The sequence below is a fragment of the Rhinatrema bivittatum genome, chromosome 10 (genome assembly GCF_901001135.1).
Source record: "Rhinatrema bivittatum chromosome 10, aRhiBiv1.1, whole genome shotgun sequence".
Classification (NCBI taxonomy): domain Eukaryota; kingdom Metazoa; phylum Chordata; class Amphibia; order Gymnophiona; family Rhinatrematidae; genus Rhinatrema; species Rhinatrema bivittatum.
The window spans coordinates 110,357,288-110,370,435 of record NC_042624.1 but is presented as its reverse complement, the minus strand read 5'-3'; the positions used below and the strand labels follow the sequence as shown (position 1 = coordinate 110,370,435).

Below are 13,148 nucleotides of genomic sequence, written 5' to 3'. Positions count from 1 at the left end.
AACACCCTGGGAGGCTAATGAGAAAGCACTTGCTTTTTTTTTTTTTTTTTTTTTTAAAACAGGACCTCAATGTTTACTCCATCAAATACAACCAAAAAATCCCTGTCCACATTTTTTTTTTTTTTTTTTTAAACACACTGTAGGATTTTGCACCTCCACCATCTGCTGGAGACAGAGAAATACTAATGGACTGTAGGTGGCACCTCAGGATATAGGGCAGAGTTAATCAAACTTCTGTCTCCATCTGCTGGTGGGGAGGCAAAACCCAGGAGTCTGAACTGATCTGGGTACGTACAGGGAACCTACTTTATGCACACAGCATCTCATCTTCCCTTTCTCTTATCCCCCAGGCTGAATGATACAAAGCAAGTGGGCACTGAACACTGGATACGTCTTATTTGAGTGATAAGTGCAGTAATAGTGAAGGAGTTCTAGCAGCCACATGTGGCAGCCAAGGTAACTGAATCAACCTGTCTACAGCACACCAACTTCTCCCTTCTCCTGCACTTGCACATAAAAGTTACTAGTCCATCAAGATGGGTTTCATGGGTGTCTTTGCCCCCTCTCTCCCTTTGCGTTCAAATTTGGAAGACACACGTGTGGGGCTCTCAGTGCTCCCCTAGTGCTTCTTTTGGCCACACGAGTCCTCTCCATGCCCACACTACCTGCTCTGCGAAGTTGGTGTGCCACACAACATTTTTATAATGTAGCTGTGCCTGGCTGTGAAAAGGCTGGGAAACATTAGAATACAGGGAGTATGTGCTTCAGTAACTCCCAATGCTAGTTCCACCAAGGGAACAAAGTCACTGGGAGCCACTTGTTGCTTGCCTCATCTGTGCACAAACTCAAACCCCAATTAAATTGATTCTAAAGGGAACCTGAGCCTATAACCTTCTTGGGAGCAGCCTGGCTCCTAGCTGCTACACCAGTCTACATGTCTGCACCACCTGCTGGAGACAGAGAAATACTGGCCTTACCAGACTCTATAAGGGAAGTGAAATCAGCTTTGAGCTTTTCTCCCCCTCTGTATACATCTGCTGGCAGGCAGACATAGCACCTACCTTGTCTGGACTGGTTTGGCATGGATGATAATTTTTAAAATGTATTTATATTTTGTCTTTCGTGACAATAAAAACTGTATTGCATTTAGGTACTTATAGGCATTTCCATATCCCCAAAGGTCTTTCAATGTTAACAATTCATCTGTTACAAAGAATGAGATAATGTGGAGGTGAGATATTCAGAAGCCATTCTAAAAGGGCAAAACAGTAATATTTGAAGCGGTATGTGGCTAGAATTTATCCACCTAATTAGAGGGCAGTCCAGGGTAGGCCAGAATTAGCCGCATAACCTATGCAGCTAAGTCTGGTCATGCCGTAGGACTTTCCTAAAGTTAACCAGATATACTTATCCGGCCAACTTTAAGATAGCAGAGTATATTCAGAGGCGCATCACGCTTAAATTAGCCAGATAGGTATATTCAGACTAACTTAACTAGCTACTCTGCAGCTGAATATGGACCCCGAATGGTTTAATTTCTGGGTATAGTTATTAAATATTGTCAGTTTACATTGAAACCTGGAGTGCACTTATGTTTCGGTTATGACGACTACAGACAGCAGCCTGTAAAGCCATGCCAGAAGCTTTGAAGGGTCTCTTGAGTAGAGCTTTGATCTTCCAAGCCTGGTCATCCTTCAGAGCTGTACGCCCTGCCCCTGAGAAAGTAATTTTTCTAGTTACCTCACATACTAGGTCATCTATCCATGGAGTCTTCAGCTTTTCCCTTTCTTCTCCTTAAAGAGGGCAAATTTGTCCATCGCTTTTCCGACTTGCAGTTTTATTGAAGGAGAATCCCATTCAGCCACAATTAATTTTCTGATTGCTTGATGCATGGCAACAGCTTGTGCAGGCTTCTTCATGCCTGCCATTAATAGGATCCCCTTCGACTGTTCTCCTCAGCATGATCCTCTGTGATGCCCAAGGCTCTCAGAGCACTATAATCAGGGAGTGCAACTCCTTCCTTCTAAACAAGCGTATTGCTGTAGCTTCATCCTTTTCTTTAGAAGAGTTCTCACCTTCTTCCATGGTCATTCACAAATCACCCTGTTGTCCCTCCTTGATGAACAGCAATGATTTGCCCAAGTGGGGGATCTTTATTCCTCAAAATCCCAAATCGATGTCCCACTGGGGGCATTTTAATGGCACTGGGTTCACTTGTCCCTGGAAAGGACCAACAGTTGAAAGGGCACCTGCATCAGTGCCCTGCTTTAAGCATAAGGCCTGGAGTAATAAAAGCACGAAGTCATGGGAAAAGGAAACAGAGAAGAAGAACCAGAAGATTACCCCCGAAGGTACAAAAATAGACCTCAGCAGAGACCTCTGTCCCTATCCCGTAACAGTAGTGGTTAAAACAGGAGGCCCCATCTCAACTGCTTTTGCAGAGCCACACAGCTCTAAAATGTCTATCGCTCTTACCGCGGGAGAAAACCCACCTTGACTGGGGCCTGCAATTGTTTGTGGTTCCAACACAGCTGGACCTAAGCCTCTGGCTTCCCCTCCATCCTCAACACGAATGCAGCATTAGCTGCTAGAATTAGAGGCTGCAGGACCAAAGGCTGCCACATTTCCCACACTTGATCGGTTCAGGCATGGCTCTCCCTGCTTCTGTTCTCACCCTCGACCCTCTTCCCTACAAAGACTGGCCAATCCGATCCCCAGCACGACTGCGCTGCTCAGTTTCTTTTCTTTTTTAAACTTTTTTAGTAGGCTATGCTTTAAAGCAGCCTCTAATGCCAGAGGGAGGGAGGAGAAGCAAGGGGAGATATTGAGGCGAAGAAGAGCCAAGCAAAAAAAAACCCAAACAAAAAAAAAAAACCAACACAATAGCAGTCCTCAGTCCAAGGGGTACTGTTGATTTCTCCTGGAAACCCTCTGGTGAAAGGCTACTCCACTAGGAGAGGATCAGATCAATGAACTGTCACCCCAGGAGTTCCAAATTTCTTCTTCGTCAGGCCCTAAACACCAGACTACAAAAACACAGGTATGCAAACCTACCGTCTGCTGGAGACGGAGAATACAGGCAGGCTGAGGTCAGCACGGGACCCAATATAAGGTAACAGCAGCAAGCCATTTGCTCTCTGCCTCCATCTGCTGGTAGGGAGCATAACCCACTTATCTGGACTGGTCTGGCAGGATGATAAGGAAACAATGATTAAATATCCCTGGAAACAAATTTATGTTTTTCGGTTATAACCGATATACCCTTGAAACTAACCTGCTATTGATGATGTCATCAACTGCGTCATGCAGCATGTTCTCTGCTGCATGGGACTTGCCCCTCGCCACTCGGGGCAAATGTACTGGTACCTCTTCCCCTGCCTCCTTTGGAGAAATGAGCAGTAAGTGTGGGTATTTTTTTTTTTTTTTTTTTTTAAATAGCTAATGCTGCTTCTATTCACCCTCTCCATGTCTCTCCAGCTGTAATCAGGACCAAGAGAGCAGAGAAGGAAGTGGGAGAGACAAACATTGTCTTCTAATTGTATTGAAAGCTGCTGCCACCATAACTGCAAAGTAACCACTCCCTCCCCCAGAAAACTGGGATCAGAACGAGCAGCAACAGATCAAAGAGGGACAGAAATCACCACCACCACCACCACCACAGAGAGTGAAACCAGAAAGAGTGAAATCAAACTGCTCTCTTAGCATTTAAACAAAAATCTGGAAGTGAAAGGCAAAGTCCAAGCTTTTCTTTTTAAAGCTGTTCATGCACTAATTTGAAGGCAAAAGCAGTAGGAGGGACCTGCAGAGAAAGCTTTTTTTTTTTAGACCTCATTCTCTATGGGGAACAGAGACAGAGGTATCAAGAGGCAATTCCTTCCACAGCTGCTGCTGTTCCTGATTCTCTGGTCCAGAAGCAGTCAAAGTGAAAACCCACCAGTACTGGAAAGTTATTAAGCAAATGCGAATGGTTGGTAACTGGTTTTTGTGAAATTTGCATGCGACACAATTTTTGCACTTCACACAAGTACAGCTCAAATAGATAAAAACTTTTGAGGATCTAACAAAAGATGTCTGTCTGTCTGTCTAGGGGCTTGAAAAAGTCCAGAAGATTATGCTCTGGAACACAAAGAACCGGTGATTGAAGAAATAAAAAGGGGAAAATATGCTAGTGTGCAAGTACTGCAGGATAACCCTACATACTGTGCAAGGAATAGCCTTCACTTGAATAGAACATCTACAAGCTAAAATGCACCCAAATCTCAAAAAACCTGCAAGCATGCTCTCCATCTACCGCAAAAACATCATTTATTGAAAGCTTAACGAGTGTCACTCAGAGACATCAGTGTTGTTACTCAGGCAGTAAATGTTCTAATCAAAGTCTGGCATCCATTTCTCAACAACACTGATGATAAAAGTAAGAAATGTGAGCCTCTGAGAAAGGAAAATTGGTTCTTACCTGCTAAGTTTTGTTCCTGAAGTACCCACAGGCCAGTCCAGACAAGTGGGTTTTGCATCTCTAGCTACAGATGGAGGCAGAGGACAAAAACTTTGAGGCACTGCTACATAATAGAGAATGCCACCTGCAGTCCCTCAGTATTGACCTGTACCCAAGTCAAACCAGAGTGAAACCAAATTCAACTATCCCCTGTCTCACAGGGCGAACATGAAAGCGTGAAACCTAGGGTTGGAGCCCCTCTGAACTGGAGCCAGACATTGGCTCCAAAGAACCAACCAAACCTGGTCATCCTATAGGCTCTGAAACTATATACACGGAATATCTCATCAGATCTTAATCATAATCAGTATGGTGTTTCGCTCACAATGGGCTGGGACTCTGGACTGATCTGGGGTACTTCAGAAACAAAAATTAGCATGTAAGAACCAAATTTTCCTTTCCTGTTCATACCTCAAATCAGTCCAGACAAATGGGATGTATCAAAGCACCGCTGCACTGGGTGGGCACCAAAAGGCCTCCTCTCAAAACACTCTTGCCAAAACTCGGCTCCCCCAGTACATGAACATCCAGATCGGTAATGCCGGGAGAAAGTGTGCAGTGACAACCACTTGCTGCCCTACAGATCTCCTGTGGTGACACCAACTGACACTCTCTCGCAACCCCTCTGGAATCCTGTGACCCATGCAAATATAAGCCAAAAAAATAGTTTCCTTCAACCAGCTGGGAATCGTGCCCTTCGAAGCTTTGTTTCCCTTCCTTGGTCCCCCAAACAATACAAAAAGATGATCCGACAGCCTAAAGTTGTTGGTGACCTTCAGGTATCACAACAGCACCCAAACGTCCAGCAAATAAAGCTCTCTCCCCCTCTAGAGATTCAGAAAACCAATTCGTAAACGCAGGGAGCTCCATAGTCTGGTTAAGGTGGAAAGAGGAAACAACCTTGTGCAAAAATGAGGATACCTTATGCAACGATATCCCATCATCCGAAATTCTCAGAAATTCGCCTGGGTGAACAAACTGCCATCAGAAACACTGTTTTCAAGGTGAGGTCTTTTAGTTACTCCCGCTGTAATGGTTCAAATGGAGGTCCGCATAGGACCTTGAGCACCAAATTCAAGCTCCATGCCAAACACATTCTGCGAACCAGCGATCGCAAATGCTTGGCCGCCTTGAAAAATCGGACTACATCTGGATTTGATGCCAAAGTTCTCCCTGCAGCTTACCTCTGAGACACCCCAAAGCCACCACATGTACACGCAGGGAATTATATGCCAGACCCTTAGACAAGCTCTTCTGTAAAAAGGCTAAAACGAGGGATACCTACCCTCAACAAGTCTAAGCCTTCCTTCCACACCATGCCTCAAACACCTTCCATTCTCTGATGGAAGAGGACGGTCTCCTGGCCAAAGTAAAATAGTGATTATCATCTCAGAGTACTCTTTCAACCTTTTACGCCTCCTCTCAAAAGCCAATCCGCGAAACAAAAGTTGATCCGCCCAATACGAGAAGATAGGACCTTGCCTCAACTGCCCTGACAGATAAGAGCCTGGAGTCCGTCCACAGTGAGCTGGGTCAGATCTGTGAACCAAGGCCATCATGGCACCACAAGAATCACCCTTCCTGGATGTCTCTCAATGTGCTGCAACACATGGCCTATTAACAGCCACGGAGGAAACACGTGCAGCAGAGTCCCTGCCAGCCACGGAAAAACCAAGGAGTCTATGCCCTCAGCACTTTGGCATTACATTGCGACACCATTAGATCCAGCTGTGAGTTGCCCGAGCGAGCTTGGATGAGGCCAAAAGTCTCCCCTGACAATTCCCATTCTCCTGGATCCAATTGTTGCTGAGATAGTCCGCCTGCACACTGTCCAGTTCAGCCACATGTGATGCTGTGATCCCTTACAGATGCTCTTCTGCCCAAAGAAAAAGCTCTTCGTCCCACCCTGGCAATTGATATAGGCCACCGTCATTGCATTGGCCGAGAATACTCGTACCACTTGACTTTGGACCTGAGGAAGGAAAACCATCAGTGCACTGCATACCATCCTTGTTTCCAAGTGAATGATTGTCCAGGTCGCTTCTATTGGGTGACCACCAGCCCTGGGTCATCCGCCCTTACAGACCACCCCCCAATCAGTAAGGTTGGCCTCCATGGTACCATCCAGTCAGGAGTCTCCAGGTCCACTCCTTTCTCCAAATTGTGACAAGAAAAACACAAGGATAGACTGGACCTGGATTCCTCCTGCTGATACTCCTCCTATAACTGACTCCACCGGGGCAGCAGGTCCCGCTGAAGAGGCCTCAGGTGGGCAGACACCCATGGTACCAAATCTAGTGTAGACGCCATAGAACCCAGAACTGTAAATAATCCCAGGCCTTGTGGAACTGGCAGATGTAAAAACCACAGTACCTGCGACTGAATCTTTTCCACTCTCTCCGGAGGTAGTCCAAAGAATGAGTTGGCACCAGGTGACTCTTGCCCAGGTTTATCACCCAGCTGAGTGACTAACATTTCCATCACCCAGCGTATTACCTGTGAACACTCCTCTTCGGACTTTGACCGAATGAGCCAATCGTTCAAATACGGGTGAACCAGAATCCCCTCCCCCAATTTGCGGTCCTGCACATCCTACAAAGCAGCAAAACCTGCCACCGGAATAGTGATCTTCTTGGTAACAGATTAGACAGTCGCATCTACCTTAGGAAGCCTCAGTAACTCCAAGGTCTCTTCTGTTAGCAGATACAACTTTGCCATCGCTCTTGCTGATCTTCAAGCCAGCCTCTAGAGTATCCCATTCCCGGTTTACCAGCTTCTTAACTTTCTTGGGCAAAGGAAATGCTTTTGGCAGTCCCTGTAGGTCATCCAGTACTGGATCCACCCCCTTTATCCGAATCTTCCTGGGTACTTCCCCCAAAACCTGGGGAATGAGGGGTCCTAATTCCTCTTTCCGGAACAGCTGCACAACCCTAGGGTCATCCCTTGCCATCACCGATACTTCATCCAGGTCAACACCATTCTTTAATGCCCATGGGTCATTAGCTAGGTCACCAGCTGCAAGGTCATTCCCCAGATCATCCGTCTGATCACCTCCAACCACAAATGAGCCATCTAGATCTTGACCAACTGTATCATCGTCCTCTCCATTCTCTCCCTCCCCTGAGGGAGATGCCAAGACAAGGCCCTGAAGGACCCCGAACCTCCAGCTGGGGCCCCCCTTGGACCTTTTTAAAGAACACTGAGGCTTCCCCTCCAGGAGCCCCTTCTCCCCCAGCTCCCTGTCTGGCCAAGTAGGCAATGTGGAGGAGCAGCACAAAATCTGTGGAGAAATCCCCCACCTCCAAATCCCCCTTGCCCCCACCCTTCCTCACCCAGGGGCACTTCCATCAGGGAAGAGGAGGGGGGAAATCCCTGGGCCCTGCAGCAGCCACTGTTTGTCTGCCAAGTGCTTCCCTGGCCGGAGCTGCATCTTCAGCCCCCATGGGAGTAACTAGTGCTGGTCCCGACGAACGAGTGAACTTCGGGCACCCACAGCCTCCGCAAAGGTTCCTTCACCTCCTGAGGCACAATCCCCGCATAGTGCTGCTGATTTAAGCTATTGCCACCACGCACCACAGGCCTTGCATGCTTTCGCGCGCTGCGATGCCATCAGGCCTACCATGTGGCCACCACGTTTCAGGTGCGCCTGAGGAGATCCCCACAATGGCCTCGACGGGCTTCCCCGACTCACTCTGGAACCACCAGCAACTTCAGGCAAGCAGCACAATGCTTTCCCCACACAATAGGAGCCCAGCAGCTACCCTGCTCGCAAAGGCTCGGCCAGCTCCAGCTCTCAATCTCTTTATTCTTTTTTTTAAAGAAGCCACCGACAAAGAAAGGAAAAGTAAAACCAAATACTATCCCTGTTGCTGGCCACCAAAAGGGGAAGAAGCTCTTCGAGAGAAAGAGGGAGCCAAGACACCTGGCTATCATGCCCTTGGGATGATGCAGGCAACACCAGTCCAGGGATCACCAATCCCCTGCTCGCCTGACTCCACCTGAGGGATGATCCACAAAGGCACCTAACACCTCAGGGAGCTCCAGAGGATGAAAGTCTAACTTTTTTTTTTTTTTAAACTACTCTAACCAGACTGCAGATTTGCATCTCTACCATATGCTGGAGACAGAGAAATACTGAGGGACTGCAGGTGGCACTCTCTGTTGTGTAGCAGTGCCTCAAAGTTTTTGTTCTCTGCCTCCAACTGCTGGTAGGGATGCAAAACCCACTTGTCTGGACTGATCTGGGCTACGAACAGGAGAAAGTCTGTAGATAGATACTTAAAAAAAAAAAAAAAAAAAAAAAAAATTAGAAAGATGTTTTGTTTCCTTACATTTCTCATTGAAAATGTGAAGCCAGTGATTTCCATCATGAAGTTCCTGGAAGATGAAAGTACTTATGTACATCAAGTTTTTAACTGTCTAAGGGTTAAAGCAAAAATCCTATTTCACAGCAAAATCACTGAAGGGTGTACAGAATTTGAACCTGCAACTGGTGCCTTGCTGAACTGCTTGCCATTTCAAGAGCTACAAGGAATTCATAGTCAGCCATTGTGCGGCTCATCTAGTTAGCTAGTAATATATAGGCTATCCTATTGGAGTTATCTGGCTAACTCAGCACCTTCCAGTTACGCCCCTAGAACGCCCAACTTACCAGGCCAAATTTTAGCCAAATAATAAGTTATCTGACTAGAATTTAACCAGATAAGTGCCCAAATATTCATTTGGCTGGATAACTTCTGAGTTATCTAGCTAATTGCTTCTGAATATTAACCTCCCATTTATTTTACAAACATATATGCAACAAGTGGCATTCATCCATGGCCAGAAAAATTTCAAGTCCACAGGTGAACTTTGAAGCCAGCAGTTCAACACTGCAGTCCACTGCTCGGGAAACTGAGCCATTTTGAAATTTTCAGCAAATTTTGAAAAGAAGTTTTTATTCCATCACTTTTCCCAAGAATGGGAAAAAAAAAAAACCCAACCCACTCAGAAGCATACCTTGAGGAGTACCACTTAGAAGTCTGCAATAATTTAAAAATAACGAGTACCTGTGAAGTATGACAAGTGGGGAGCAATTTTCAAAACTAGGCAGGTAGTTGTAAAGTCCGTGGGGGTACTTTTTCTTGTGGAATTTGCACCAATTCTGAAAGGAAAACTATGAATACACTATCCCGTTGGAAACTGCCAAGGGAAAATGTACTCAGAGATATGCACCTGCTTTTTCCAAATACCCCATGTGCAGTTTTTGAAAATGCAGAAACTAGGTGGGTGTAGTTGCCTCCCCCGACCTAACCCCGCCTATAAGCCCACCTACTTTTCCTGTGGTTAAAATACAGGCATTGATGTTCTCCTGCCTGTACTTTTACCTAGGAAATGGGTGGGCAATTTGCAGACAATTTACCAGAGTAAATGGCTTTTGAAAACTGTCCTTGTGGTGTACTATTAAAGATACAAATACACCAGTTGAGGCTGCCCTGGGAGGCAAGATTGAAGGTGATAATAGCTGGATGACCGGATGACCTGTATTATTTTATTCTAGCTACCAAATGGGTATCCTGATTAACACATTTGATTAATATAGTCACAAAATATTTAAAAGCAGACGTTTAAATTAGAGCAGTCCAGGGGGTTATTAACAGCATCACAAGCTTGTCAAAAACTTGAAACACTAGAGAAGCATCTAGGAAAACTGTGAAAAATGGTGTTACATTTTTGACATACAAAATTTAGTCAACTGTGTCAATATATCTTCAAGTGTTATATTTTTGACTATTACCCAAAGTTAAGCATAATCTCTAGTTGGAAGATTGCTCTTATACCTCTATACCCTATAGAGTTGTTATCAACACTGCAAACTGGACGATATGGCTCACTCCGACAGTGACCTTTTGTACCCTGCTGACATCAGACACTCCCTCACCTCCTCCTCTTCGGACAGTCCTTCATATAATGGCCAATCTTTCCACAGACACGGCAGCATCTATCGTTGGGTGCCAGTTCTCCATCTGTTAATACTTTTGAGTCAAAAAAGTATTCCTAAATAAGAAATACATATTGTAAAAGTGCAAGTTAATATTTAAGAACTTTAAGGTTTTTCCATTCAAAAGAAGTCCAGGCCTATCTCACAGTTGAATGAGCATCTGGACCACAAAAAGGAGAACATCTTACCTGTTAATTTCCTTTCCTTGAATCCTGCTACACCAGTCCAGATGTGTGGCTTTATCTCCTCCTATCAGCTGATGGAGAAAGAGAACCTAAAACTCTTCAGTGACATCACTGATATAAAGGAGTGGTGCGGAAAAGTCACTTTTGTCAGTATCCTTATGTTAAAGCAATGAAGTAGAGGGGAAAAAAAACCTTACGAAAATAATTTTTCAGCAGAAGAAAACCCCTCAAAACAGTTCCCTCTCAGAACTCTACTGGAAGGAGGGGGAAGGGAAGAATTAGAGAAAATAAGCCTAAACAGGAGAAATAGAAAAAGCTCTGATTCAGTCCCTAGAGGAAGACTGTTTACATCTGAAAAACTCCACACGAATTCATCCAGAACAAGGAGAAATTACTATTTACCTGATAATTTCCTTTCCTCTAAGGAAGGCAAGCCAATCCACACCAGTAGGTTATGCACTCCTACAGCAGATGGACAGGGAATAAAGCTGACGCCGACATATAGCCCTGCCCTGACATCAGCCCACCAATATTCTCTGGAAAAGCCAAACTGTGGACAAACTAATTATACTTGAACATGACTATTAACAATCAATTGTTCATGCTTCCAACCAACTGAGAAACTTAAGCTCAGCAAAAAAAAAAAAAAAAAAAAAGTTAACTGATCTTAGGAGCTGGTTATGATCTACGAACTGGTTACCAGTGACATAACCAGTTCTGCGAACTGAAAAACCGTGGTACCTTCACGTTGTTGGAGCTTGCTAGTAAATCCCAGTACAGATGACCCCAGCACATCACTGAGTTGAAAGGCCTCGTCTGCCAACTCTCACTCTCTTGGATCCAAGACCTACCTGCTGAGCAAGTCTGCCCTTTCATTGTCGTTTTTGGTAATGTGGGAAGCGGGATGTTTCCTAGAGACGTTCTGCCCACATCATGAGCGCATCTACCTCCACAGACACCTGTTGGCTTCTGGTTCTGCCTTGATGATTAGTGTAGGCCACAGTCATGGCACTATCTAACATTATCCTTACTGCTCGTGCTTCCAGGTGCTCAGCAAACTGCAAGCATGCCAGTCGAACTGCACAACCTTCCAACCAATTGATGGTCCACCTCTGCATTCGCCGACCTTCTGTCACCAACTCTTGACAGTGAGCACACCGTTCCCCCCCCCCCCACCCCCCGAAGGCTTGCATCTGTCATGAGTACTAACCAGTCAGTGTTTCCAAGGAAACCCCCTTCCTGAGATGATTGCTTGTAACCACCACTGCAACTGGACGCTCACCTCCAATGGCAAGTGGAATCTTATTGTGTACTCCCTGCAACTGTGGATTCCACTGGGAGAGCAACACGTGAACAGGCCATATGTGCGCCCTCACCCAGGGTAGTACGTCCAATGTGGCTGCCATCAATCCCAGGACCTGCAGGTAAGACCACACCATCAGGCAAATAGTTCCTCTCAGTCCCTGAATTTGAGTAACTAACTTCTGAATGTGACACTCTGGTAGAAACACTCTGCCCTGCTCCATATTGAATCACACGTCGAGATATTCTGCATCTGAGATGGCTGCAAACTGCTCTTAGCCAAGTTTACCACCCAGACTAGTTCCTGAAGCAAGGAGATCACCTTGTGAGATGCCAAGAGACTCTTGTCTGCACTTTTGGCCTGAATCAACCAATCTTCCAGATACGAATGGACCAGAATGCCTTCCTTGTGCAGAGATGCAGCTACCACCACTATGACCTTGGAGAAGGTCTTGTACGCAGTAGCCAGCCTGAAATTGATAATAATGTCCCAGAACAGCGAAGCATAAGAAACGATGTTCCTGGTGAATGGAAATATGTAGATAGGCCTCCATCAGGTTGAGAGACGTGAGAAATTCCTGTTTGTACTGCCATTAAGGAACATAGAGTTTTCATTCTGAAACAAGTCGCACGCAGTCATCGATTGACTCCCTTCAGATCCAGGATGGGCCGAAAGGACCCTCTTCCTTCTTGAGAATGACAAAATAAATGGAATAGCCCCCACATTTTCATGTGATCTGGGAACAGAATTATGGCCTTCAAATCCAACAGCCTCCTTAACATAGTCTCCAGTGCCACTCTTCTATAGAGTTGCATGGAGAGACCATAAATGCATCCAGAGGAAGTCTGAGAAGTTCCAGAACACAGCTGTCCCTTACCATTTCCAGGACCCATTGATCCATCATAATCTGGGCCCTCCTATGATAAAAGCAAGATAGATGCCCGCATATTTCCTGATCTAGTAGGTGAGCCCCCGTACCTTCATTGTGAAAAATAGAGGTGCTCCAGCCCCAGAGCCAACATCCTAATGAGGCTTCTTAGGCTGAACTGACAGATCTTCCGAAGGGATGAGACCTTTGAATAGTTACTCCTCTGTACGGTCGAAATGAACAGGAATCCCTGGAGTGGCCCTTCGTCCCAAAAAGACATGCTGCCACCTTCTTGTACTCTATCAATTGAGGAACCT

The 13,148-nt window shown here is 45.7% G+C and overlaps 1 protein-coding gene across 7 annotated transcripts in view; it reads right to left on the bottom strand.

Annotated features, from left to right (window-relative positions):
* Positions 1-13,148, bottom strand: part of TUT4 (terminal uridylyl transferase 4) — a 106,491-nt gene that overhangs the window by 31,397 nt on the left and 61,946 nt on the right. For 5 of the 7 annotated variants that reach the window (XM_029618827.1, XM_029618826.1, XM_029618822.1 and 2 more), the window contains 3 exons: positions 10,416-10,531; positions 8,827-8,872; positions 3,275-3,381 (listed from right to left, as the gene is read on the bottom strand). In XM_029618827.1, coding sequence (XP_029474687.1) covers positions 3,275-3,381; positions 8,827-8,872; positions 10,416-10,531 — 269 coding nt within the window. Of the gene's footprint in view, positions 1-3,054; positions 3,186-3,274; positions 3,382-8,826; positions 8,873-10,415; positions 10,532-13,148 lie in introns of all 7 variants that reach the window. The other 2 variants (XR_003859048.1, XM_029618825.1) reach the window with 2 other exon arrangements.